General features: G+C 36.2%; 3 protein-coding genes across 3 annotated transcripts; all 3 read left to right on the top strand.

The window, feature by feature from the left end:
* The first annotated feature begins 210 nt into the window (after positions 1-210).
* On the top strand, positions 211-6,409 carry LOC135690013 (uncharacterized). Its single transcript, XM_065207415.2, has 6 exons — positions 211-636; positions 1,280-1,615; positions 2,044-2,352; positions 2,707-3,024; positions 3,607-3,915; positions 4,370-6,409. The coding sequence occupies exons 1-6, from the start codon at positions 543-545 to the stop codon at positions 5,617-5,619; spliced, it is 2,616 nt and encodes an 871-aa protein (XP_065063487.2). The 5' UTR covers positions 211-542; the 3' UTR covers positions 5,620-6,409.
* Positions 6,410-7,923: 1,514 nt separating this feature from the next.
* Positions 7,924-17,894, top strand: LOC135690015 (double-strand-break repair protein rad21 homolog). Its single transcript, XM_065207419.2, has 7 exons — positions 7,924-8,109; positions 11,296-11,707; positions 12,935-13,203; positions 13,736-14,005; positions 14,939-15,155; positions 15,452-15,657; positions 16,041-17,894. Exons 2-7 carry the CDS (start codon positions 11,337-11,339, stop codon positions 16,508-16,510), a joined length of 1,803 nt encoding a protein of 600 aa, XP_065063491.2. The 5' UTR covers positions 7,924-8,109; positions 11,296-11,336; the 3' UTR covers positions 16,511-17,894.
* A 1,127-nt stretch (positions 17,895-19,021) lies between these two features.
* On the top strand, positions 19,022-26,417 carry LOC135690016 (F-box/WD repeat-containing protein 8). The gene is made up of 6 exons (XM_065207420.2): positions 19,022-19,799; positions 21,286-21,495; positions 22,436-22,632; positions 23,567-23,770; positions 23,908-24,114; positions 26,019-26,417. The coding sequence occupies exons 1-6, from the start codon at positions 19,199-19,201 to the stop codon at positions 26,385-26,387; spliced, it is 1,788 nt and encodes a 595-aa protein (XP_065063492.2). The 5' UTR covers positions 19,022-19,198; the 3' UTR covers positions 26,388-26,417.
* The last annotated feature ends 897 nt before the right edge of the window (positions 26,418-27,314 follow it).

Below are 27,314 nucleotides of genomic sequence, written 5' to 3'. Positions count from 1 at the left end.
TTGAACACTATGCGATGAAAATGAAAACGAAAGCATGATTGTTGCAGTGCACACAAATTTTTTATTATATGTGAAGTTTGACTTGATTTTTTAGGTCTGTTGAGCAATTTTAAAGGATGATTGAAATTTTTTGAAAATATTGCATTACTTTCTTATCATTTTGATATCAGGAAGATTGCACAGCTCCGGGTCCAAGCGCAAAGGCCCTGTGCGTCTGTGCAGCCGATCTCTTTATCAACACGGCAACCATGCATTCAGTGTTGTTCCCGTGATTCATTGACTGCCGTGCTCACAGGCGCACGTGGTAACACGCTCATGCGAGTTTCACTGGCAACCACAGCTTCTTCGCTGTCATATGCAATTACATCATCAAGCATGAATTAATTCATCTTCTCTTTTTGAAGCAGCTAGGCTTTTTCTCCTCGTGGCCTAAGTAAATCCCTTGCGAAATGGAAATTTGGCCCGTCGTTAAAGCGGCTATGAGCAGATGAAGAATGTGTATGGAAGATTTGGCACACATTTGATGGGAAGATGTGAACGTGATGATCTTGTTGCGTTGGTTTGCAATAATTGCAGCTCTAGGTTTTGCTTGCTCGTTCACTTCTGGCCAGTATTCTTACCAGTCACTTAAGCCAGGTATAAACAAATCATTCGATATTTTTATTTTTCTCCTTCAAATACTTCACGATATATTCTAGTTACGTCGACATTAAATGTTACTTTTTCTTAATCTGCTAATTGTTTCAATGTTTCTCATTCATGAGTAGATGCGTCTTTTACTATTAACTGCAATATTACTCACTCAAGATGCAGTTGATTTCAATTCCACTTTGCTTCCCTCCTTTTCACTCTGTTGATTATTCAGTGTATATTTGATAAATTTATTTTCTAATACACTCAATGATGCAGAACCTCTTCGTATTTGCAGAAATATATTCATTTTTAAAACTTAAATATATTCATGATCTTCCAAAAATCGAAGACTCCTAAAGTGACTTAAATTCTTACAAGAATAGAGCTGAAAAAGACCACAAAATGACTAAGGATGTGCAAGTGAAGAGCGTTACGTTTTTAGACTGAAACCTAGCTACCGTTATTGCTCGTCAAATCTTACTTGCGATGACTTCAAATCCATACTTGAAGCCAATGTTTTTTATTAAGGTAGAAAGTCGCAGAAATAAAGCCAGTGCTGTTAAAAAAATTACAAAGATCTCGGAGCAAGCCTAAAGGCGAAGAAATCTTACAATATCAACTAAGAAATTATTTGATTCTTTGTTAGATTTGCTGCGTCGTGAACTACGAGTCCGAAGTCCGTCATCTTTGAAAAGCAGTTCTGAAAGTGAAGGATCTTGTGGCCAAAGTGAGATAGAACATAATGTGACACTCCGTGGGGGAATAAGGGCAGGATATTTCAGAAAGTTGGCCCAGTACGTAGCTATGAAATTGTGTGTTGAGCTGTGCTGTGAGGAAAAAGGCTGCGATGTTGCATTTATGACAGGAAGAAATTGCTATGGCGTTCAGTGTTTCAGTGAAGAGCAGTGCCAATCTATTCCGACGAAAGGTTTTCCATCGGAACAAATCTTTGTCTCCCATGTTACTTTTAAAGGAGAAGGAAGTAAGTCCTAAAGAACAACAAATTTCCTGATTTTCTGATTTACCTACACAATTTCTGTAAATCAAATTCAATGCCAAAGTTTTGTTCACAAGTTGATAATTTTTACATTATACGGTTGATATTATCGAGGAAATAAAGGAAAATGGTGTTAATGAGCTTTTGGAAGTGATGTTTTGTTTATGGAAAATTGCAATCAATCTTCATACCAATCAATATCTGCGATACTTTGAGATTATGGCAAATTCGCTTTGAGATTATAAAGTTTGTACTGGGACTAACTCTGCTAGTAAGAATATTTGCAGTGGCATAAAAGATCGTTAAAGTTGAATAATACATAGGCACCAATCCTGAGATTTTTATCTCTTTTGATAAACATTAATTCTTCTTTCTGATTAATATTGTAAATTTTGAAATGTTCTTAATCTTAGCCCAAAAGGTTCACGAGCCGAAAAACCTGAAATGCTCTGCGACCAGGATGAAAGTTGGAGTGACTCTTAGAGGTGGCCTAAAGGCTGGGAATTTTACTGATGTAGGAAAGGTGGATAATATGGTCATTTGCACAAAACTTTGCTGCGTGGCTGAGAGATGTGATTTGGCAATGATGATCAACCAAAGCTGCTTTCTAGTGGCCTGTTATACCATGGAACTATGCCAAGTAGTCAAGGCAATAAGCAACAGGTACCAGCCCAGTGTTGCGTATGTTATGAGACACACTGGCGACCTGCAAGAAGAAACAGGTATGCAGTTGAATTGATATGTTTAACTTTGCGACGGACTTCAAGGGGGAAGGGGATTACTTATGCATAAACAACAGACAAGATTTTTTACTGGTGTTCATGCCTCGTGATGCTTTTTATTGAAATTGGGAACTTGGGGGAGGGATGAATCTTTGTTCATCGTTCTCTCATTATCATTCGAAATTTGAAAATAAAGATTTGAAAATAATTTTTTGATGATAGGCCATAAAAGTAACAGCTTTATTAAAAAATGTTGATTAATTTTCTAAGTGTTAGTCCAACTGCCTCTTCAAAAACCTGTAATTGGCAACAGTATGCTCAGTCGGGGTTTTCAAGAATGTTTATGTTTTGCAGCAACGAAACTGCAGGCATTACACACTCTGGACTCTAAGTTAATGTGCAAAAACAGCCAAATCTTTTACAACTCAACTCTCCGTGGTGGATACAAGGCAGGGAACTTTACTGACCTTGGAAAAGTACCCAACATGTCAGCCTGTATACGCCTGTGCTGCGGAGATAAAAATTGTGACGCTGCATTCATGCTTGAGAAGAACTGCTACGCAGTGGCCTGTGTACAAGAAGATCTATGCACCCCAGTGCATGCTAAAAAGTCAGGTGCATTGATTTCTCTTAATCCGAGGATATCTTACATTACCAGCAGGACTGAAGAAGGTGAGCTGATTGGCTTCTTTATACTGATGCATGGCTAACATGCATAGCTATAGATTAGTAATTACAAAATGTATATATTGTGTCTCATAGCGATGATTTCTAGACGCAGAAAGGACAATCTAGGCTGTGACATTTTGTGCATCGATCTGATGAAACCTTCAAACCCACAAACTCTTTTAAAAGGCTGAAACCAATGATTACTGATTGAGAACTGAGTTCGTCTTGTCTTTCGCAACCTGATTCCTCCCTTTGGCATTAAGTGATTGCAAAAATCGGTTTTTTTTTCATTTGAGTTTGTATGTTTATAATAATTTGCATCTTGCAAAAAGGGTTTAGCCTCGCCATTGGGCATTATTAGTTGCGACAAGAACCCTACATATGAAAATCTCAATTTTTCTCCATACTTATAAAAAAAGGTATATGTTACCAATATAACAAAAGGTGTATGTATACGTTACCAACTGCAACTTTAATATATTGCTTCTTTATGGATTCAAACTTCGCAGCTGACATCAGAATCTGACCTTGCCAAGTCTTACTCCGGCAACAGATTTTCTAAAAATCATCTATCTTCTTTCTCAGTTGCATCAAAAAACCTGATATCAGTCGATGGCTCTTGCCATGCAGGAGTTATTTCATATGACGTCACGCTTAGAGGGGGTATGAGTGCGGGAAACTTTACTCCTCATGGCAAAGTTGGGAGCATGGAAACCTGCATTGAAAAATGCTGCAGACAAGCTGATTGCAATGCTGCAATGATGCTGAAGGATGCCTGTTTTACGGTATCATGTCAGAAGGACGAGCTGTGTGAGAAGAAACCAATACCAACATCTTCGAGCTACAATCCAAAAATCGCCTTTGTATATAGAGATAGAAAGCAGAAAAAGAAAGGTACTTTTATATTCGATGTCATGTTGTTCTGTTTTATGCTAGTACATTAAGTACTGGACAGAAAAGGGCGGGTTTAGAAAAGAACATAAGAAACATTTTAACAAATTTAATATTTATAAGTTTAGTATTTATGTGATAGCAATATTTGAGTTAGCAATATAGTGTTATTACAGCCATGACTTGCTGCCTTTATTGCAGTTCTATTGACCACTGTTAGTTGCGAAACGACAATATTTAACTTAAGGACAAACTGCAATTTGTTTGAAATGATATGATAATTCACCTTTGCAAATACCTTCATGTGTACCTTGTGAAAAATTATTGACTGCATATTATCTTGTTGATATTGTTTGGTGTTGGATCTAGAATACATTTGCTGCATGTTATGCATCAATTGAATGCATAACATGTATCATCTGCGGCCTAAGATGACAGCGTCTATTTTCTCTTGCAGCTTCAAAGCATCCAGTGCCATCTTTCGTTAGGCCAATGTCGTTAACAAAACCAACATACAAACACGGAACAGGAAAAGTAAAGCAGAATGCTGGTCTTTTGAAAACTGTTCTCCCAACAAAGAATTACCACGTCAGCATAAAACCTCCAGGGCTGGCTGACAGGACTTTGATGAAGCATTTCGAAAATAAACCTGATACTTTTAAGGCCTCTCTGAAAGAGACTAGGCCCTCAAAGAGTGTATTTGCCTCCCAACATAAACCAAGTTCTCTTCATGAAATGGTGGAATTCATAACAACAGGCCTAGCGTCAAAATCATACACTCATCATACTAATAGACAAAACAGTTCACTGCCAGTAACAACTACGTTAGGACAGTTGACTGGAAAAAAGTCAGTAGAGCGATTTCCAATTAGAAACTCAGCTGATAAGTTTGTAAAAATGAATTTGAAGATGCCTGGTCTTGACCATTTGAAAGGTATTGAGAAGAGCGATATCCATTCATTGCCAATAGAAGAAGGTGCAGCTAAAATTCCAGTTGATAGTAATGATCAGCTGGGAGAGGCACCTACCAGAGGCGATGTTCAAGAATTAGTAAAGGAACTTGAAAGGAATAACTCAGACAGCTCGGTTATTGCATCCGAAGAATCTGGTGATGGTGAAAGTTATTTGACCACAGAAAATCCAAAAAACGATTCGAGCAATGCAACTTTGGATCTAAGTGAGTCGAAACATTTTGCTGGTAGAGAAGAGGATTTTCAAGCCCAGAGATTTCCAAGTCTGAGTTTGATTGGAGATGATGTTGGCTGCACGAACAGTGAGATCATCAAAAACGTCACTCTCCGAGGAGGGATTAAGGCTGGGAAGTTCAGAGACCGCGGAATCATGGAAGATTTTCGCCAGTGCATCAAAATATGTTGTTTGTCAAAACTTTGCGATCTGGCATTTATGCTTCGCAATAATTGCTTCACGGTCGAGTGTAAAAGTGAGGAGCTGTGCGAAGCAGTCGCTGTCAAAACGACCAAAGAATCACCTCCGATGCTTGCCTATATTTACGCACGCAGTTCTGCGCATGCGAAACGTGATACCCAGAATGCTATTATCAACGATGACATAATATTTGGAGATCTGGACCGGTCGAGGGCTGACCTCCATGTCTCTAGAAGAACAGTAGAGGTTCCAGACAACAAACCTTCGATAATCTTAAAAAAGCGTTGGACTGCCAGTGATTCAACGGACAAGAGCGATTAATACAATAAACACAGTTTATAGAAATAGTTATTGGCTTTTTGTAAATATAATTTTCATCCCCATAACCGTTAATATTTGTATAAACTGCCAGTTGACGAATTGCGGAGTGAAAAATCTCTGAAAGCAAGTCAAACTTTTTGCCTTTGCAAGAAAGAAAGCATTTGTTGTGGTAAATGCATTAAAGCATTTATATGTCATACATTTTTCTGTTAAAATCAGGGATGGCTTTTTTCTGAAAATTATTTATGCATATTTACTGCTTTCCTAAGAATTCCTTTAGAAGAGCGTAAAGTATAAAATTATACGCATTTTAGCAAATTCTAAGAGGCTGAGCGATATAGTTTGCAATGAAGCTCGTCCTTCAAGCTTGACACCCGACTAAAACATAAAAATGGAAGGATCTTTTTCAAGTTAAATTTTTTTAAAGCTATAGTTTAAAATGACGTCATCATGCATCATCATAATGAATATCACGCGGTTAAAGTTAAAAGCAACTCAATCTGAATCAAATTAAAATTTCAATTTGATTATTGAGTTCAGTTACAATTTGAGCCAAGTTGCCAGAAACTTCCCCTATTTGTTTTTATAACAAGCCTTCCCAGCTAGAAGGTAACATCATAAGTAGTTTCGTTGTCCTATTCATAGTTTTTCTAGTCTATTTTTGCTCCTCAATCTTTCAGTGACTGTATATCAATTGCTATCTAATTTTTTGTATGTTGTAATTTTTGTAAAAAGTTCTGATTATAAAACCAGAAAGCAGATTGTAGAGAATAGCTTTTTCTTACTTTGAGCTCTTGTATTAATCTCATTTCGTCTTTAATATAAATTTTTGATGAGTTAATCGATTTAGATTGTTGTAAGCCACAACAGTCGGGTTTCGGTTGAGAAATATGACTTGCTATCAGTGGCGGATCCAGCCAAAAATCTGACTACCGCCGAAATGAGATAGAGGGTTGACCACACCCTTTAGACCACACCCATTTCTTGGTCACACCCGGTTTTCTAAAACGATTATTGCTTTCTATAATTTCTTATGTAGACCATTTTCAAGATACAAGCGGTGCTTTACTTAAATTTCATGTATCCTTACAACAAGCTTGAGAAGAAATAAATAATCTTATTCAATATTCTGAGGATGGATATTCTAAAAAAATTTACGGCATTTAGACGAGGAACACCATCGAATTAGGAAAAAAGAACAATTTGGCAGAATTTCGAAGTGTCGCCTAAAACTCGCATTTAGTCGGACAATTACTTATGAAAATCAGACCTGTTGAAAATTACTAAGTTTAAAAAGCTAGATAAAATTTGCAATTATTGAGAGCAACTTTTGTTAAACAAAGAATCATACTTTTGGCGATTATTGTGGGCCTGACTTTTAATTTAATATTCTTTTAAAATATATTCCTACGAATAGTTGTGTATTGTACAGAATAATGGGTCACATCGGCTTTGAAGTTACAGTTTGCCCACTTGCAGAATATGTAGGCATCCCCCCATCTTTCTGTAACGTTTGAGCCGCGTTGAGCGGCAGTACTACTTCAACCCCCCATCTGAGCGGTAGTCAACTCGGTTGTTCATTGGTTGTCAACAAAATTTGTATGCATCCCCCCAGGTTGGCAGTGATTTCTGACGATTTGATTGGTTTAGGCAAGCTGACTACCGCTCAGTGAAGCTCGAATCCGCTCTACACCGACTCAACCCCCCTAGCTAGCAAGCCATGATTTCATCATCCCCCCATGCTAGCCTTCTATTTGCAAACATGTGGCACGCAATTTCCATAGCGATAAGGATTACAAAATATTTCTGTCTCTGTGGAAATTTCAGGCATGTTCCTAGGAAGAAAGGCTTGGTTTGCAGCGCGATCAAATATTTTCAATAATTAATTATGGTTTAATTAAAGTAGTAGGATAAACATGAGAATGATCCTTGTTTCTATAATTTTTTGAATAATCTGACTACCGCTCGAGCGGTAATGGCGGTAGTCTGGATCCGCCACTGGCTATGTCTTCATCATGTATATTCTTGCCTTGCTTTTTCAAATCCACATCGAGAGATGAACAGAGCATTACTTTCTATACAAAATCCCATTTTCCCTTTCCATCAGGGCTAGGAGCTATCAACTCTACTACAAAAAATTGATAGACAAGCTTTCTTTTCACTATATCTTCGAAGCAAGCAAGGTCTGCGATTCTTGTAGATGAATATCTTGAAATCAAAGCTTTTTTCAAAAATTTCTTGAAAATTCAAAAACTGTTATCACTGCCATTTTTGTCACGTGACTCCTTTGAAGCGGGAAACCCAATTGTGAAACGCGATATTCGTCAACTGGAACAGCCCGCCATTTTTGGAAAACTTTGATGTTTGAGAACTAAGTCTTAATATCTCAGTTTACAAATGAACTGACCATAAAAACAAATGTTCCGCAAATGAAGACTACCTTCAAGCTCCCGGAAGATATTTGAAAACTGTTATTGGCTTGGTTTTCAGGTAAATATCGTTATATATACTGTCAGAAAACTTTGTCTAGGCCTATAAAGCTTGGGCCTAATCGTTTATGGATTAACACAAGACTTTCGCGAATGACGTTAGTATAATGTTTTAGATTCAACAAGAATAACATCTTAATTTGTATAGAAATACGTTGCATAGGAAGCCTCAATCAATAGATTTGCTCAGTCTCAAAAATGCCCTCCAGGGTCAAGCTCCTTGTTTTTGCTCGTTTGCTTGTTTGTGGAAAGGTTACTCCTTGCAGAGGCGGATTCAGACTACAGCAACCTATGCAGAAGCATAAGTCAGATTTTTGCAGCAACAAAATAAAATGGAAACTATCAACATTTTTAATCAATAGTTTCTTTGGCAAATTCTTTAGCAACGTCTGACCTAGATCTGTCCCCATTGATACCAACAACATGCAGAAGACAGGGCATAGAGTCACGTAGCCCCTTATGTAACGATTTAAGTAAAAATTGTTTCCTCAGCTTTTTGGTACTTCCTAATAAAATAAAAGTACTACAAGCACATTCTTTGCTGTATAATCTACATGCTTATGTAAAGACAGTCTTATCGGCTTTTCTCTCTTTCTGCACGAGCAACATTACTACAGGCTACTTTTCTTTGTGAAAATTTAGGCCATCGCACCTTATGGAACGACTCAAATTTAGGCATGCAGAATAGCGCACAATGGAGAAAAACCCGGGAATTATTATCTGCCTTCTTTCCTTCTATCTTTATCATTCGTCAGTATCAAATCAGACTTTCGTTAGAGCCATTTGTTTTCAAATTCAGAGTAAGGAAAAAAAAGTTATCCCCCAGTTTGGTTTTCTTACTTGAATGAGACTTTACCAAGTGTCTCAAGTTAAGCCACTCATGAATTGTTGAGAATCACAACAGGAAGCCCGCTGTTCCATCGAAGAAGCCACTAGGCCAATGAAAGTGCTCCTGATAAAAAATCTTGGTGAATGAAAATTGCGCAAGCTATTGTTTGGGTTTCAATGAATATTCGTTTTTGGGAGATGAAGAAACACGCTGTCGGGGTTGGTTTTGTTTTAGCTAAAAATCCGACCGAGGGAATGACCAAGAAAGTTGAGGTGCAGGAAAAAAAGAAGGGTTGAAAGCCTAATGACAACTTTTTTGTTTACATTTGGCTCACTTTTAAAATAATTTCCTACCTTTTAAGAACTAAATGAAACAACGATAATTAGCAAAAAGTTCAAGGAATGTCGTCAGCGAAATAATTTCGCACGTTTTTTGAAGATAAACAAACCTAAACTCCTTCATATTTATTTTTATCATTGCACAGTCAGAATTCATGAAAAAATTAAATAGTTCCCTAAGGGGTGATGTGAATCTATATTTTGCTGACTATATATCTTTCGGCCCATGCACAGAATAGTTGAGTTTAGATTCTAGGCCTTTATCTGGTCCGTATTTTCTGAATCCAGAAACTTTGTTGTCCTTCAGGAGCCTATCACCACTTGTTTGACCTATGCAAATGCCTTGTAAGACAATCAGAGTGTACTTCACCTCTGCAATCTTTGGGGCAAGCATAGGTGAGATTTAATTTATCAAATCAGAAGCTGAGCTTACCTCTGCAGCAATACAGCCAACCAATAGAAATCAGAGCTGACCTATGCAATTGTTTACAGTGGACCTATGCAACTGTTTGTTGCAACCAATGAAATGGAAATTGACAATCACTGCTCTCCCTGTTAAAAAACCTCTAGCTAAGTCAGTCAACCATGCAGTGTCTATTTTGTAGTGTTAGGGTAAGACAAATGTTTTCAGAATGTGGGGGATCCTGTTTCGAATCCTACTGTGGACAGTTAATCTGAAGGTTTTTTCCTTCGAATTGCAGGTAAACTTGGTCTTCTCTTTGCGAATCGTTTCCTTAGAGTTCCTTTTTGGAACCCCTATTCAATACTAGTGATACTGATTTTATCCAGAAAAATTTGGGCGTTTTCAACACAAAAGCGCATGGCTTCTTTTTTTGACAAACTTTGCATAGGTCAGAATTAAGGTTGGATCGGCACCTGCCTTGTCCCAGCAATACAATTACTCTGTTGATTTGCCAACTGTCAAGTTTGAAGACAGACCAAAACGACACACATTTTGATTTCTTAACACACAAGACTTCAGCTTGCAAACTTGAACAAATTTTTAGTACGACTGTGGATTTAAGAAATATGAATAGGAAATAGTCTTATGGGTGAGCCTGCAGAGTATGGGAGATACACGCACAAGGTCAGTGTACTGCTGCATGCCAAACTTTGAATCTGCACTTTATTGATATAAGGCTTTTTACAAAGATGTTATTCTGCACACCTTATGAAGTTGTAAAAGGAGGTTTGTTTACAGAAAATATGGCTGAGATTACTGTGCATGTGCCAGACCTCATCAAGAACTAGCTTATGGGCAGCATCTTTGGTCAATGTTGACATAAAAAACATTTGACATTATATTGAAAGGCCACAAAGAAATTTCTGTCATGAAAATGTCAAATATATATGTAATTTTTGTTGAAAGCTGCTCTAATGACTGTTGCAGTGGTAGAAAATTTTGAAACTATAGTGAGGATTTGCATTTTATCATTATTAAAACAGAGCTTTTACAACCAATACCAACAAAAAAATAACAATTAAAATTAAATTTACAATGCTTAAAGTAAGGGTATTTAGTTTGGTACTATCACCCTTTTTTATAGGAAAATATCAACGTAAAGTCTTGCATTGCAGTTAGTGTTAAAAACCTTGCCTTAGCTAAAGGAAAGGTTATGAAATTTAAGCAAGAAATTCTTCCCTCATCTCCTAAGGCCCAATTAATAGAAGAAGGCTTTGTAACAAGTAAAAAACCATGAGCTTTCATTGACTGTCTTATTCCAGCCTTTTACTCAGTAAAACAAGACACTCATTGTCAATTTTTATATATCTGAGTAACAAGTATATAGTTATCTATAACTTGCTGTGCCTCATTTTGCACACACAATTATATATCTTTATTTTATATCATAAATTGCTCATTATAACTATATATATGTCAAATGGTCATCAGTTATATATCTTTTTACTTAGGAAAATTTAGGTTTTATGAAGTATATATATAAAATTTTTGTGCTCCAATACATAATTTGTTAAACTCATGTCTCTTTCTAAGAGAATGTTTGTTTTTTATTTCCAGCCATCTCGCCTACTTATTTGTTGCTGGTGAACTAAATCAAAATGTTTTATGCCAACTTTATTCTGGCCAAAAAGGGCCCTTTGGCAAAAATTTGGCTCGCTGCACATTGGGAAAAGAAGCTTAGCAAGGCTCATGTCTTTGAAACTGATTTACAAAGCTCTGTGGAGAGCATCATTGCTCCAAAGGTCAAAATTGCCTTGCGGACATCTGGTCATCTTCTGCTAGGGGTAGTGAGAATCTACTCAAGAAAAGCAAAATATCTGTTGGCAGATTGCACAGAAGCTTTGATAAAAATCAAAATGGCATTTAGACCAGGACTTGTTGACCTCCCTGAAGACAGCCGTGAAGCCCAAGTTGCTGCTATTACTCTTCCAGAGATCCAAGAATGGGATGCTATTGTTAATGATTTAAAGTAAGTAGACTTTTTTCTCTTTGTGGCTTTATTTTTTATGTAAATAGAGATTGATAAAATATTGGGCTTATGTATATAATGAATTTGTGTTTCTTGATAAATTCTTGGAACAATCTGCTCCATTTTGAAACATTAATACCTGGATCCAACATGTTGCCGAAATCCTGGTATCATAATGGTAATTTTAAATAGATATTCACCTAGGAAATCTATCTGGTTAGCTGTTTTTTTGTCCTGAATGATAATATCCTGATAATCAGCCTGTCAATAAAAAAGTATATAATTAGTAAAACACTTTTGGAAAATTGCATATTATGCTTCCAACCAAACCTTAACCACTAATCCAATGCAATGACTCTTGTGGTATAGTTGTTCTCAATCCTTGGTGTTGCGAGCAGCAATGTGAACATTCGTACAAGGTTTATGCAATGATATCACTTCAACCGTGTTGAATTGGGCAATATAAATGTTGATAGATAATTTGCAAGATGTTGTTCTTTTTAATAAGTGAAGTGAGCAGGCACAATTAGACAAAGTCTGTTTGATTATATCAATGGTTTGTTGAATTGGCACTGAGATATGCATTACTTTCCAACAAAATATGATATTGGGCATGGCTTAAATAGAAACCCTCTGTTGTGTTATATTTAGCCAAAGTGCTGGAAAATTTTGCAAAACATAGATTTAGCTAGATGTACTTGTAGTGTAGTATATTCTTCTACCTAGCAAATACAAGCACCTATAGACACTATCATGACGCCATGACACAAATGGGGCAAAAACCACAATAAAAACAATGGCGTGGCCTATATCATCAAGAATTGTAAATTTCTTTGTAGCTCGAAAAATGTCTCTGCATTATTAATCAACAAAATTTAGATTTTCATTCTAAAGTTATTTTTCTTTACTGCAAAAAAGTTTCAAAACCAAAAAGACAAGAGAGCATCCTCTATCACCATGAATTTTTTGCTGGTTCGTCCCACCTGAAGGATTAAAATTTGATATAGAAAAAAATTCTCTCATGGCATCGGGAACTCTGAGACAGTCTTTTTTAACCTGAAATAGCTACATGAATATGATGCTTTTAATCTTTGAATTTAATCTCATGTTTTTAATTTTTAATATTGATATTGAGAAACTATTTGATATTGGTTTAAAAAGGTCACCTAGCTTACTGCTTAAACCACAATTTTTCATTTTTGATAATTTTTTCTCCTTTTGTTCTAGTAACTTTGATATACAAGCACAAATAAATCGTAACCAAAGCAGAGTTGAAGAGATCACCATGAAGGAAGATCTTGTTAGCACAAATTTTATCACCGATGACAACTTCTTTGGTGACACGCCATTTGGTGAGACAAACGAAAAAGAAATCCTTCGATCCGGTTCAGCTTTAGATGAATCTGTGTACAAAGAAAGTGATGCATCAAAAATTACCATTGAAGATGAAAGAGATGAAACTGGGGACAAGTTATCTGCAAGTAAAAGTGTTTTGGGTAGGTTGTTATTGCCTGCACCTTGTTGTAACATTACAGTTTAGAACTTGCTTCAATTTAAACAGGACTAGGATTTAAGCAAGATTTTATTTTGCAATCTTGTTCTTTCTTCCTTTTGCTTCCTTTCTTTGTTTCTTTTTCTCTTTTACTTCTTTTCCTTTGTTATGTAAAGATCTAGAATTGAGCTGAAAAATTGAAGAAATATGTTAACAGAATTTCAGATGGATTATTTAGATGCTTCCAATAGCTCAAACCTTCAGATATTAATATTTTAAAGACATTCAACCAGTGGTAAAGTTTATACCGTATATTGTGCCAAGAGCCATGGTAAATTAGAAATAGACAACCAAAGAGGATCAGTTATGAAATTTTGCATGTAATATTTTGTGATGCATTTTCATGTCAGACTTATGTGACAAATTATGCAGCTTTTGTATGCTGGACAGTGTAGTTTCTGTGACTTGTTTCTAAGTACATTCAAACAAACACAGCTGTTAGGTCTTTAAATATATATATCTATAAAATTCAACAGATATAGCTCTTGATGAACCAATCAGGGATGATGGCTTTGGTGGCGATGCTTTTGGTGGAGAAGGTATGGACTTGTTTGATGGATTTGGTGCAGGCGAGGGAATAGTTCCTGGATTTGAGGAGCTAGGTGGTGAGGCAGCACCTGTGTTAGAGGAAGAGCCATTGGCCCATGACGTCACTCTTGAGCCTCTGGATATAACACTTTCAAAAGATGATGACAAGGAAAAAGAAGCAACAGAGGAGGAAAATGCAGAAGCTGAAGTTCTTGTGGGTGAGTAGTTTCTTTTGGCTCTTATTCAAACAATTTGATTTGACCTATTTTTTTCATTTTTCATCTTTTTGCTGCATCAAAAATAAATGCTTTTTGCTGTTTGAGAAATGTCTAATTTTTCATCCCAATCATCAATGTTTTCTTTTCAAGAAGCTGCTTGCGTTTTTTAACTTAGCTTTGTGAATAGATTGTATTATCTTTCAAAAAGAAATGATTGCATTCAACCATCAATACGCCTGTAACAGTAAAAAGATTTGTTGTTTTTTTAAAAGACTGAACATTGTTAGTAATCAGTGTGTAATGCACTAGGCATTTATAATCATTGATTTTGTTGACTTCATGTAAAGTGTAAAGTGTATCTGCAAGGTAGCCCAATTCTTGCTATACATTTTTCCAATAATCAGCATTTTCTTAAAGATCATCGTGAACTTTTTGCCACTTAAATCCTTTTATATTTCCTTGTCATTGCTGATTGTTGTGTTCTATGAGAAGTTCATGATTTTTTGCAGATCTCCTTAAGAAACTTTTATATAATATTCTTCCGCGTCTGCTAATCGCAACTCGTATATCAATGCCAAGTTTCTTTTTTCAGCTTAGCCATGGCTTTCCCATATCGATCAACGACTCTTCTTACAAATTTTGTCATTTCTTAATAATTAGCTATTAAAACTGCTGCGGTGAATTCGTCATCTGAAATGCGAAGAAAGCAACTGAAATGATTTAAGAGAAACTTTGGTTGCAAAGAAATAAAGAAGAGCCAACACCAGAAATATTCAATGATGCTAATGCGAATCCATGACAAAATTTGTTTTGATTGGGTTAATCAAAACAACGATTTAGTTACTTTCCATAAAATACCTAACGTATTCTAGCCTGACACAGTTCATCGTATTTTAAGACTAAAACTGATAATTTCCCTTTTATTTTACTCAGAAACAGTAAATGAAACGACTCTACTTCCAAATGACCAAGAAGCATTTGCCCTTGAGCCAATTGAGGTTACTGTTGGGAAAGACAAAAGGAAGCGACGCAAAAGGAAGCTTGTTGTAGATGACAAGAAGAATTTGACTGGTGATCAGATCAGAGCACAACTAAGTGATACATCTGATATTGTTCAGGCTGCAAATGTTGCACCGCCAACAAAACTGAGGTATATCTACATATCTCGCGCAGATATACATATGTCGCTATTCTTTTGTATCAACAGTGTGTCACTATCTTTTGTTTCATTTTTTGTATCCCAAGAATAGTATGCCATTCAAACATGATATAATCTTTAAGCATTGAAAATTTAATGCAGTCAACCCTGTTAGGAATGCTAATCTTACAAATGTGTACCCTGATGTGCAACAAAGCATCTGTGACATTTTTTGATCCAGCCATATTTGAAATCGATGAGCATATTCTTTGAAGGAAACTATAGGATATTCTTTTTTTATAATGTAGGATGAGGCTGAAAGATACTTCAACAGTAAAGTCCCTCTTCTCTCTTCCTGGTGTCGAGCTGCACTCTAACAAATTGCTTGAAGCCTTCAGAAGGAATTTGACCACTGAGGTCAATGTTGATGATGCTCCCGAGTCATCATCGCAGGAGGAAGAACCGATGGAAGTTGATCAAGGCCAAAATGATGCTGTCATTTCAAATTATCCAGGTAGACCAAAGAGATTACAGCTAGATTTGTATTAATTGATTCATTACAAGATCAATCCTAAGTTTTGTCTGATCACTTTTCTCAAGAGAAACGAGTTTTGGTGTATAAATGCAAAATCCTAATCAGCTATCCAAGCAATATATTGTCGTTGGTATGTAATTGGTTTTAACCTTTAATGAACATGAATGTTTCATTGTTGGGAACTAGCCTAACCTCCAAATGGCCCCGTTTTTCAGTTCTCAGTCACTTTGGTAGTCTGTCCTACTTCAGATTCCATATCTAGACTTAACCTTTTATCAGTACACAATGCAGAGGCAAAATTCGCAGTGATTCCCTTGCATAGAATCTCTTAATATCATCGAAACGTCTGTTTTGAATTTAAGGTGACGCTTCACTGATTGATGAGCTGCCTCCTATCGACGACTTGCCTCCGATTGAGGATCTTGGGCCTGTTCCCGAAGCTGAGCAAGATTTCGAGTTAAACTTGGATGAAAATGACATTGGCAACAAGGAAGATGAGCAGGAGAAATTGGAAGAGGCTGCAGTGGAGCAGGCTACTGAGGAGGAACAACGCGATGGGGAGGAGCCAACAGCGATGCTTGATGAAGCACAGGAGCAGAAACGATGGACTAAGAGGGCACAGCAAATGTTGCATACGCTAAACAAGGAACTAGCCAAAAAGAAACAGGCTGAGTTTAAGAATTTGTCTAAGAAGTGCAACCGAAAGCAAGCTGCATACAAATTCTATACACTGCTTATTTTAAACAAAGAAAAGGCAATCAAAATTAGCGAAGACGATTTATATGGTAAAATCATGGTAGAAAAAGCAGACAAATTTGACGAAAGTTTTTAGTTTGCGTAAATTAACCCGTTTTTAGTAGCGTATTTTAAAGGATTTTATTTCAATCCACAAAGTGCCACTATTGGCCCAGAAATAGTACCAGTCTTCCAAGTGCACACCGAGGGACATAAATTGACAATTTCGGCTCTTTTGACAGGCACGTATGGATAATTGATGGTTATTGCATCAGGTCATTTGTCTCCCTTCCCGTTTAAGATAGGTGTATTACGTACTAAGGCATTTTATAGAAACTCTTATTTTAACAATGCAGGTCATCTAAATGGCAGCTTTCGCTGATGTGGACAGGCCCTGCAGCTGCCTTGAATATTATAGACGTTTCTTTGTGGGTAGCATTCAGGTGGATAAACCCCTTAGCTAATATTGAAAGTGACTGGAAATCGTTTTATAGGAAACACATTAGCCAGTATGATTGGTCGGCAAACATAACTCCCTGATCTCATAGATATTTGCCGTGCTCCAAACTTAAATCCACATTGTACAATTTTTAAGATCTACGGAGGTCCTAGAATGATAATCGCATCTAAGCACCAATCATTTTTGTTCAAACTATTAAGAACGACTTCTCGTTTCCTACAGCCCAGTTTATTAGCTGAAGTCAGGCCTAGCTGTCTATTTTTGCAATGTTTCCAAAGCGCAAAAAGCTTAAGTTGAATGATATAACCCTAGTTTTAACCGACACTTGTAATTTTAGACGAAACGAAATGGATTCCTTTTAACCCTACTATTTAATTAATTACCAAATATTGGGTATGTGCTAGTTTGAATTTTAAAGAAAAATTTTGATAAATCGATGGCTTAGGCTAAGATAGAGGGCCAAGTTGGTATACTGCACCCATGGAAGCGCTATCTGATGATAGCAAAGATTGCCTCTGGATTTTCAACCTTTCTTTTGATAGGTTTTCCTGATAGCTTTTAAAATGATTCTTCCCTCTTGTTAAAGCGAGCAAGGCACTTATAATTTGCAATATAAGTTGTATTTTCTTTTTGCTGAGTTATCCAAAGCACTGACTCACAATGTTCTCCATCTTAAACCTTAACCATAAAGTTAATATTTTAAATTTTCATTTGATGTTTTAGAATAATTATTGATTAAGCAGGTGTCTTTTTAACTAACTATATTCTTTTTGGGCTGATTGCCTGTTTTATCTTCAAAGTAGATCTGTGATTCTTATTCTGTTTCTTTCCTGTTTTCTTTAAGTCGTTTTAAGTCTGTAAATATAATTTCAAGGCTAGACATGAACTGTATCATACTAAACATCTAGTTCGTGGTATTTTAACTAATTATGTGTCATTTCAATGTTTTCTGTGGCTTTTTATGTGAATCTGTGGCATAGTTATTTTGAGTTTATTGTTTTTATTGAAGCTTGTTCATTTATCACTTTCTTTTATGATACAGTGTTGTTGCATAAACTCGCCTGGAAATCGCAACACCATCGCTTTTGTAGAAAATACGTTTGTAAGATTTTGGCCAAATAAGTCATGATTATCAGTTAAGAAGTCAAATATAATCAACGAACAGTACACATGGTTTGAAGCATTGGTTTGTGGATATTTATGAATCAGACATATCAGGTTTCTTGGGAGATAATTTATTGCTATTGGTACCATGACCCGGTTTTCAAACTTGAACCCTAATTTTCATGTCAAACAGAACACAATTTTTCTGTCAGATAGAAGAATGGCAAGGGGAAATGACGTTTCTTGTTTTGAAACAAAAGCAGAAATTGTCAGAAAAAGAAACTCGTGTGTAAGGCTACCTATGAATATGAAAATGGTAATTTTTTGTGATGAATGTTCGAACAAACGTGCAGTTTGGAAAAGCAATTAATTAACCAATATTTTGCTTCACGAGAGGGTCGATCTTTCTGTGTTCTTAGTTTATTGAGTATTAATACATTCCTAATACTATGGATATTGGACGCTCTATAATTACTTCACAAAGTGGATTTACACTTAAATGCTAATAGAATAATGACACCAAAACAGAATAAACCCATTAACGCTCCGCTCGCAAAGTTGCGAAACAGCTCCGAATACTGGTCATTTTCAAAAGTAGTGGGGGGGGGGGGGGGCTATCACGAGCAGTGGCGTCGCTTGACCTTCCAGACTAGGGGGTGGAGGGTCAGCAATATAATTTTTTTACCGACGAAGACATAGATTGCGAAGAATTTAGGTACTATTTTACCTGCACTTGATAGGTGAATTTACCGACAGACTAAGGGTTTTTTAAGGCAAATTGAAGATTTACTGACAAATGCGTGAAGTATTTGGGGGTGTTACAACCCCTGCGCTAGCTACGCCCCTGCCCCTCGAGACAGCAACACCGGGACTTTAATGAATAATTCTATTTTTTCTTTTTTAACTATAATGTTCCTCTAACCTTCATGATTGTGCATGACTTTACATTTATTTGTGGCAGATAACGAAAATATTAACATTATAATTCGCTTCATTTCTACTTACAATGATTACATATGGGAAATTGAGATATAACGTCGTTGTACCCCTGTGGGGAGTTTGTTATGGCCATGGCGCTGCTTAGGCCAGGAAGACGGAGCCCAAGGAGAGAATTATAAATCAACATAGTGGACAAGTTCCCTATTTTCCAAAACTACATATGATCTAGTTTGGGAATCATTACTAACTGTCAATGAAATTAAAATGTGATTTTATTGTGAAATGAGCCATGACACTTTGGAAACGTTTAGGACAGAATGGGTGAGTGAAATAAACAAAGACATTCAAGATACAAACAACTGGGATGCTCGTCAGACTGTTTGTGAACATTCCAGAGCACATGAAGAAGAATGTCATACAAGAGAAAAACTAAAAAGAAAATGTGAACCTGGTATAGAAGCTGATGGCTTGATAAAAGCAAAAAGTTTCAGTTCAAAAAATACAGACAAGCTTAATCTGGAAAAAAATGGAAAAAAAGAGAACTTGTTGGACATTTTGATAGCCGATATTGACGAACTGGTTTCTCTTCCATTCTTTGATCTTGAACTTCCCAAGGAAATTGCCATCAAGATTTTTAGCTTCCTCTCTATTAAAGATCTTATAAATTGCGCCTGTGTGAATAGCAGCTGGAAGATTCTTGCAGACGATGACTTGATTTGGTACAACATGTGTAAAAAATATGGATATGCTGATAACACAACATGTGTTTTAGATAGAGAAGACTGGAAGAGTATTTTCAAATTGGAGTTTCAAAATGACAAAAAGTTCAAACTGAATTGGAAACAAAGAATATGTCAGACATCTGAGCTTGAATATGAAAAAGGTGTGCTAAATTTCTTATTAGGAGTGTGATTGAGGTTGAGCTATGCTCAGGCTTTAGCTATTGATAAGTGAAATCTAAGCCTGGTCAGCAAATCTTTTTACAACCAGTCAGGGACAACACACAGTGGTATAAGCAGTATGAGCCTCATTTTATTTTGCTTGCAAAGGTTGTCTTAGAAAAAAATTTAAAATTCATGAGCTCTTGGGGGGATATCCCTTCCAGTTGTTTTGTACTGCATTGATGCAGTAGCAGAGGCGCACTACTTTGTTTGTCAATGGTAATTCAAATGTCAAGATCAACATACTTTGTGGTTGAATTGCTTTGACAAAAGGTTTTTAATTATCTTCTAATCCATTAATGAATCATATTTTACAGTACTATTGATACCAATCAAATCTCAAGGGCGGTTATGGACACGGTATTAGTTTCTCATTTCTCATACCGTGATGTCACTAAACTTTTGTCTAATTGGCCCTGCTCTATGACGGAGCCTATCTAGTAAAGAGGGAGCCAAACAATGAATTTTTAATTCAACGGAAAGATAGAAAAAAGAAACAGAGGAGCCGAATTGAAAACAGTAGAGTCTGCACACAGTCAGGCTAATTGTTATCCTAACATGAAACAAAGCGGCTTGTCTGCCATGGTATAAGCTTTTGATTTCTCATACGGTGGCCAGACAAACTGTGGCCTCGCAACGTTACTTTGAAGTTTCACTTGCTTGCATCTGCAAACTGTGTTTTTATCAGGTTTAGAAATTGAATATCGTTGGGATGGTAGGAGTAACTTTTGTTGGATAGGTTGCTTCATGCATGACTTACCGAAAATGAATTTTTTTACTTAGATTATTTAGTATTTTCAAGTTAAAAGATAGTTTCCCTAAGTAGCATTTTTTCCAGATTAGGTTGTCAAAAGTTAAAAAGGGATGGTGATAAGTATAGGTTGACAGGTCCAATTGTTGTGTTTTGGTTGAGGTGAAGTACTTTTCACCAAATTTTCCTAGTATCGGCTTTTCAATTTGCGATCTTGATACCCACAGCCCTTGCCGTATTACCACCTCAAGTGCACAGTATCAGAATCACAATTCTAATACCATGCTCTTGAGATGGTGATACGGCAAGGGCTGTGCGCCAACTTTGTTTTCTAGTAGCACCATTCTTCCTATATCACCATTCTTCCCCTAAGCCCGCTATTAGACCAAAGACCCTGTAAGTGTAGGCAGTTAGACAGTCCCTTGAAATTGGAAACAGAAGGGATGTGTTAACAAGACACCTTTTTCTCAATGGTGATAAGATAAGTTTTCTGAGAACCCTTAGAACCAACTTTTACTAAGCTGTAAATTGTTTTATATAAGTTTTTCTTATTATAGATAACAAAGAAATAGTTGACTGGATCTAAGAGTTATGAGATTTTCTAATTAAGAGTTTTTGTCAAAACTTTTCAATTAGGATTTTTGCTTTACGTATTGAAATTTTCAATTGATTTTTAGGAGGCATTCTATATGCAGCTTCAATTTTCAATGATCAGGTCATCACAGGCTATGCCAATGGATTGATTAAACTATGGGATATCTGCAAAGACTCACCAACAGCCTCATTTGGATCCCTTTTGGCTGACTCTGAACCAGACAACACTATTGATTCTTCAATCAATTGTGTCACAATGAATGGTTTTATATGTGCTGTTGGCTATAATAGTGGTAAGCATTGAGTTTTAGCAATATTTGAGAATCAGAATCATAGGCTGACTCAACGCCTCTTTCTGGAAATTAGCTTAACCCGTCATATCGCATGAAAAGGTTGCTTTTTCTAAAGTAGATTGCTCTGAGGCTGAATATCCATGTAAGATAAAAACCTGATCAGCTTCTAGACTACTTTTTCCAACTTTTCCTAGACTAATGATCTTCAACATGATTGAATCCAACATCTTTAAGACTATTGATTTCAACATAGGCTACTGATAACAATATTTTCCAGTCTATTGAATCCAACATCTTCCAGGCTATCAAATCCAACATCTTCTAGACTACTAATTCAAACATCTTCCAAACCATTGAACCCAACATCTTCCAGACTATTAAACCCAATATCCAGACCATTGAAGCAAACATCTCCAGGACTACTAATTGAAACATCTTCCAGCCCATTGAACCCAATGTCTTCCAGAATATCGAATCTAACATTTTCCAGATAATTTATTCTAACATCTTTCAGAAAGACTGACTACAACAGGTGACAGTTATTTTGTTTTTTTATTTTTGAGAAGCAACTGATAATACATGCATTGTTGCTTCCATTCTCCTGAATTTTACACTTCTGGCTGCTTTTTTTAAAAAATTCCTCTTAGGTGACTTTTGTAGCTTTATTGCTATCCTCTTTATTAATTACCCTTTAAATAAGCATTCACCCTGCTGCGAAAACCGACTAATTGTTTTTAACAGAGATTTGTCACTTTTATTTATTTCATTATCTTTTTAAGTCCAAATAAAGCCCTTGTTCTTTCTCAAGTCCTAAGAGTTATTTCATATTTTATGACAAGACCTTAAAGAGAAAGGGGCCATTGTGTGAGATATGCAAAGAATATTAAATCAATATTAAGAATTTATGAAAAATTAAAGCCCTTTTAATTCTTAATTTCAGGAGCTATAAAAATCTGGCAAAATGGACTGAACTTCTCATTGATTGATTCATTCAGATTGGATTCAAGGATAGCTGCTATTCATGCAAGTGAAAGGTCACCATCAGTTCTTTCAGCATCTGGTAACATATTTAGAATAGATGCATCTGATCAAAATGGTCAATGGAAAACTGTTTGCCAACAGAAAGTTGATCAAAATGTATGCGTGTTTGTTTATTTTCTGCCACATATTTCTATCAATGTTTGTTTGAAATTTCTATTATCCCAAGTGATAAATCAAGAATGAAGTGTCTTTGGAGAATGATCCATGTAAAATCTTTTGATGTCTTTTCATGAGTGACCCTTTGAAGATGTGACTGTCTCTTGAGGAGTGATGAGTCAAATACATTAACATCTCTTGGTGAGTGGTTGATCAAAGATGTTAATGTATCTGTTGAATGATCAATCAATACTGTGGATTTCTTTCCATAATAAATCAATGAAAGATCTAAATGTGTCTGGATAAATGATCTGTCAAAAATGTTAAAATGTATTCTGATGATCAATTGCCAGTGTGAGTATCTTTTCATGAGTGGCCTTTTTAAGATGTGACTAGTTTGTCAGGAGTGATCAATCATAGATGCAAATGTGTCTTGTGAATGTCTTTTTTGTTAATGACCCTTTAACCCTGCTAATTTCTTTTACCAATTGGTGGTTTGTATATAATATGATGAGCAATTGGTCTAATACTTGATGAAAGATTTTGATGCTTTTCATATTTTTCTGATTAAAGATAAACATGTTTATTGCTGTTTGCTTTATCAGAGGTTTAATGCCTGAATTTAAATGTGATTCTACTATCAAACCTGCTATTTCCGAGGTTATCTCCTCATATTATGAGATTATAAAATCCTTTCTTGTTATTTTTGACATTCCCTCCTAATTATAGCAGGCTTCGTTTTTTCAAGTGGCAATAGCTATTTCAGAGTAAAATCGTTGGAAAATGATCTAAATTCAAGCAACAGAAATAATAAGACCTTTAATTAGATTCCTTCTTTTGTAATTTTGCCTCATAAATAATAATGTCTGATAAAATGACTCATCAAAATATATAATCACCATTGTTGCATGACACATTTGGAAATTTCTTGTAGATAAAATCTGTGCACTTGTATGGTGGTTGTGATGATGTATCAGTGATTCATACGCAGAACTATGTTGAGATATACTGTAAAGATGTCATGAAGCAACAGCTTGAAAAAACCATATCTGCTGAAGTTTCTTGTATCTGCTGTCAAGAGAGCACTGTAGCTGTTGGCATTACACCATTAGACTTCAGTATTCTTGAAGGATACAGGGTAAAGTAGTTTTTTATGGTTACTTTTCCAGGTTCAATATTATGCGGTTTGTACTTCATTGTTAAACGGTGTAAAGCGTTTGCCAGCTCGTTGAAGTTATGATGAAGCTATCATATTTTTCTTTATATCTGTCACAGGTCAAGACTTATTCAATTTGTGACAGACGTATGCACCATCTAATGAAAGGACCACATTCTAAGGTTTTATGCCTGTGTGGATTTGCAAACGAAAACAATTTGCTGGCTGTTGGATGCTCAGATAAAAGAATCAGGATTCACGACGGCAGACTGGAAGAACCTGTCATTACTCTAAGGGGGCTCTCTGCACCACCTTGTTCGTTACAGGTGCTTAAGTTGACTTTTTTTGTAACACGTAAACAGCAAAATGTTGATTCTATTTCATGTCTTGAGAAGAATCGTGAGATAACTAACAGAATTTTTTTTCATTCGTGCTTAGGCAACCTAATTTCTTCCATTGTGAGAACTACTTTCAGTAGCAAAGTTTTATCCTTTATCCCTGCCACTCTGCAAGTTTTGTCAACTTTGATCCAAAACAATGGAAGTAAGCAAGTAAGCATAACTAAGGAAATGAGTTTTATTCTATTTTATCTGAATGGATGACCATTTTTAGAAGAAGACAAAGTTGTTTTTTAGTAATGTTTTGAAGTCATAATAAGAGTTTCTAGAAATTTGTTTATAAGTTGAAAATGCAAAAAGCTTTGTCGTAGCATTCTTCTTGGAATCATTTTTTCCATAGCCGAAAATTTTCTGTAGCGAATGGAATTTTTTGACAACGTACTTAATTACGACTTCAGACTTTGGTTTGAAGAACAGTTCGAAGTTGCCACTCTGAGTTTAATCATAGTCCTTTGAGTAAAATTTTCTTTGTTTAGCATCAGTTGATAGTCCTTCGATCAGGATTGTTTGTTTATGCACGGGGATTTTTGCATTTGGTCCCCCAAATTTGTGGAGCTACCAATAAATGGATAGAGAAGATCTTTGTCACCACCCTTGCAAAATGCTTTAAGACCAATAGGCGCAGGGCCGCGGAGAGGATTGATGGGCCCCGGGTCACGACGAAAGACAATGCATGTAATGCATGCCTTAGGCAGAAGCTTCTAGGGGGTATGGGAATGCTCCCCAGGAATTTTTGAAATGATGGTTGCTGAATTGCTCCGGTGGCTATTTTGGTTGCTAAAATTGCTATGGTGGCTAAACTGTTCTGGTGGCAGTGGCGTAGATAGAGGGGGGTCAGAGGCGGCAAACCCTCCCCCCTGTACAGCTAAACTGCTATATTGTCGGAAAACTTCTGGTCTTGTGGGAAATTCAACGCGGTTGTCTATGTTTACCTAATTGCTTTGTTTTTATATGAAAGAATTTGAAGTTAAATAAACATAAGAATATATAAATATATCAAAAGATATATTTTTTTAATTCCAATGTTGTTATATTAGGTTGATATTTAGGGGAACAAAAGTTTCTCACCCCTCCTGTGAATTTTCCTATATACGCCATTGTCTGGTGGCTATTCATTACTTCTGTTTGCTGTTTGATATAATTTGAGCATAGCTGATATCTTCACACCATAATGCATAAAAATGAAATTTATTTTAGAAATTTCAAAAGTCTTAGAAAATGGAAAACGTTTAATTCGTTAACTAAATTCGATCACCACCGACACACTGTTGCAAGTGGATGCGCATGCCATAGTAAATTGGTATGACATACATATTGTTGTATGTTGCCCTGTTGCAATCACATTTTTTGGTTACATTCAGTAGCTTTTAAGCTTCTTTAGCCCAAGCCCACAAAGATAAGAAATTTTTAACAAAATATCTTTATCATTCAAGCAATCAAAGATTCAAACTGCCTCTACCTTATTTCATTCAGAAACTTTTGCATTATTGTCTCTATTAATGACAGTTTGTGGTAATGGAGAGGCTGGATTATTACTTAGAAAATTTTTTGATTGAGTTATTATTTATAGGCCCTTATAGCCAAGGGCCCCCAGGTCAGTGACCCCCATGACCCCCCCTCTACTCAGCACTGAATAGGCGAAGCACTGACCACTTTGGGGGTGTGAATGGCGCTCCTGGGGCTCCTACCTGCAACTGCAACAACTTTGATTATATTTTTATTTCACTGTTGCACCAATCCACGAACTAGTTTGATTGTCTGTTCTTTATTACCAATCCTCTGGAGAAAAGCAAGGTATCATTTTTAATTAAACCAGTTTCGTTTTGTTGTAGATTGACGAATGGAAAGTTGTATCTGGTGACACAAAAGGGTTTATTTCTGTGTGGGACCAGCGTAGTCGAGCTTTGCTGTGGCAAACAAGTACCAGGCATCCTGTGCGGATTTGCAAATTGAGCGGGCCTTGTCTGGTTTGTGTAAGCATACCAACCGATAAGAACCCAAGGGAGACATTGTGGTATGCAGATGATTTGATACAGCACAGAAGACATCGAGGAAACATCCGCATCTTTGACTTCGCAGTTGAGAATAACACAATGGGTATACCTGATATATGCCAGTCGAGTTATGATAATTATGAAGGATACAATTATAATATTAATTTAGTAACGCCATATGACGAAATTTCTGAAATTTATATATGATATTTATGATAAAAAGCACTCAGAATTGTCTGCGTTTTGCCTCTATATGTCTCTGTTTTATCTCTTTTTGTCATTTTTAAATCCCATAATATGAATAAAGATGATATTTTGAATCCAGATTGTTTTGATCGATTTTAGAAAAAATTGCCTCTTCCTAATCTATTGACTGGTATTTTTGGATCATGTTGCAAAAGAATAGAGAGAAACAGAAACATACAGGATGTGTTACTTTTATATTGTTTTAGGTCTGCAAGGTAGTGCTCGAACTAGGATTCTCGTAGATGATTTTTTTGACCTCGATTTCTATCATTAAGTTGCAGCAAAAAATTACCGCATTTAATGGGGCCTAACACAAAAGAACTTATTTTTGTTCAAGATTAGGATGGAGAAAAGTTTTATTTCTAATTCTGAATATTTTAATAGAGAGTTCTTTAAAGTATGAAGTCATCAGAAAGTTATTTCGGAATTTTGGCTTTGACTGCACAAGCTTTAAACCACGAAAAACCCTGGAAGTGAAAAAACATTTGGACATAATGAAGATTTGATGAGATACAGCAAATTAAAAAATTCGGTTGCTAACGAGTAGCTGCTATTTCTGGTATCATTTGTGATGTTCAAACCTCATCTACATTAACAATTTTTCCTTTACAAGTTTCTTTGACACGTCCCTTTTTGTGTAGATAGGTAACAAGCTTTTTGGCTATTTTTACTTACTACTTAGCACGCATGGATTGGTTTGACTCAGTGAAATCTGTATTTTCCTATGCCTCAGAGATTTTTCCGCCAAGACGCTAGAAACTGTCACTTTCATTGTGCGATGGCAGCAACTCTGTTTTTGTATCACAATTAGATCACCCCCTTGTGAAAATGAAGAGAGAGTGGAGAGCTCAGCTCATCCCTTAACAAGCCAGTACATTTTTGGCTTAA

This window comes from Rhopilema esculentum, chromosome 5, assembly GCF_057945365.1.
Source record: "Rhopilema esculentum isolate cy_ngs chromosome 5, ASM5794536v1, whole genome shotgun sequence".
NCBI lineage: Eukaryota > Metazoa > Cnidaria > Scyphozoa > Rhizostomeae > Rhizostomatidae > Rhopilema > Rhopilema esculentum.
This window is presented reverse-complemented; position numbering and strand designations above follow the sequence as displayed.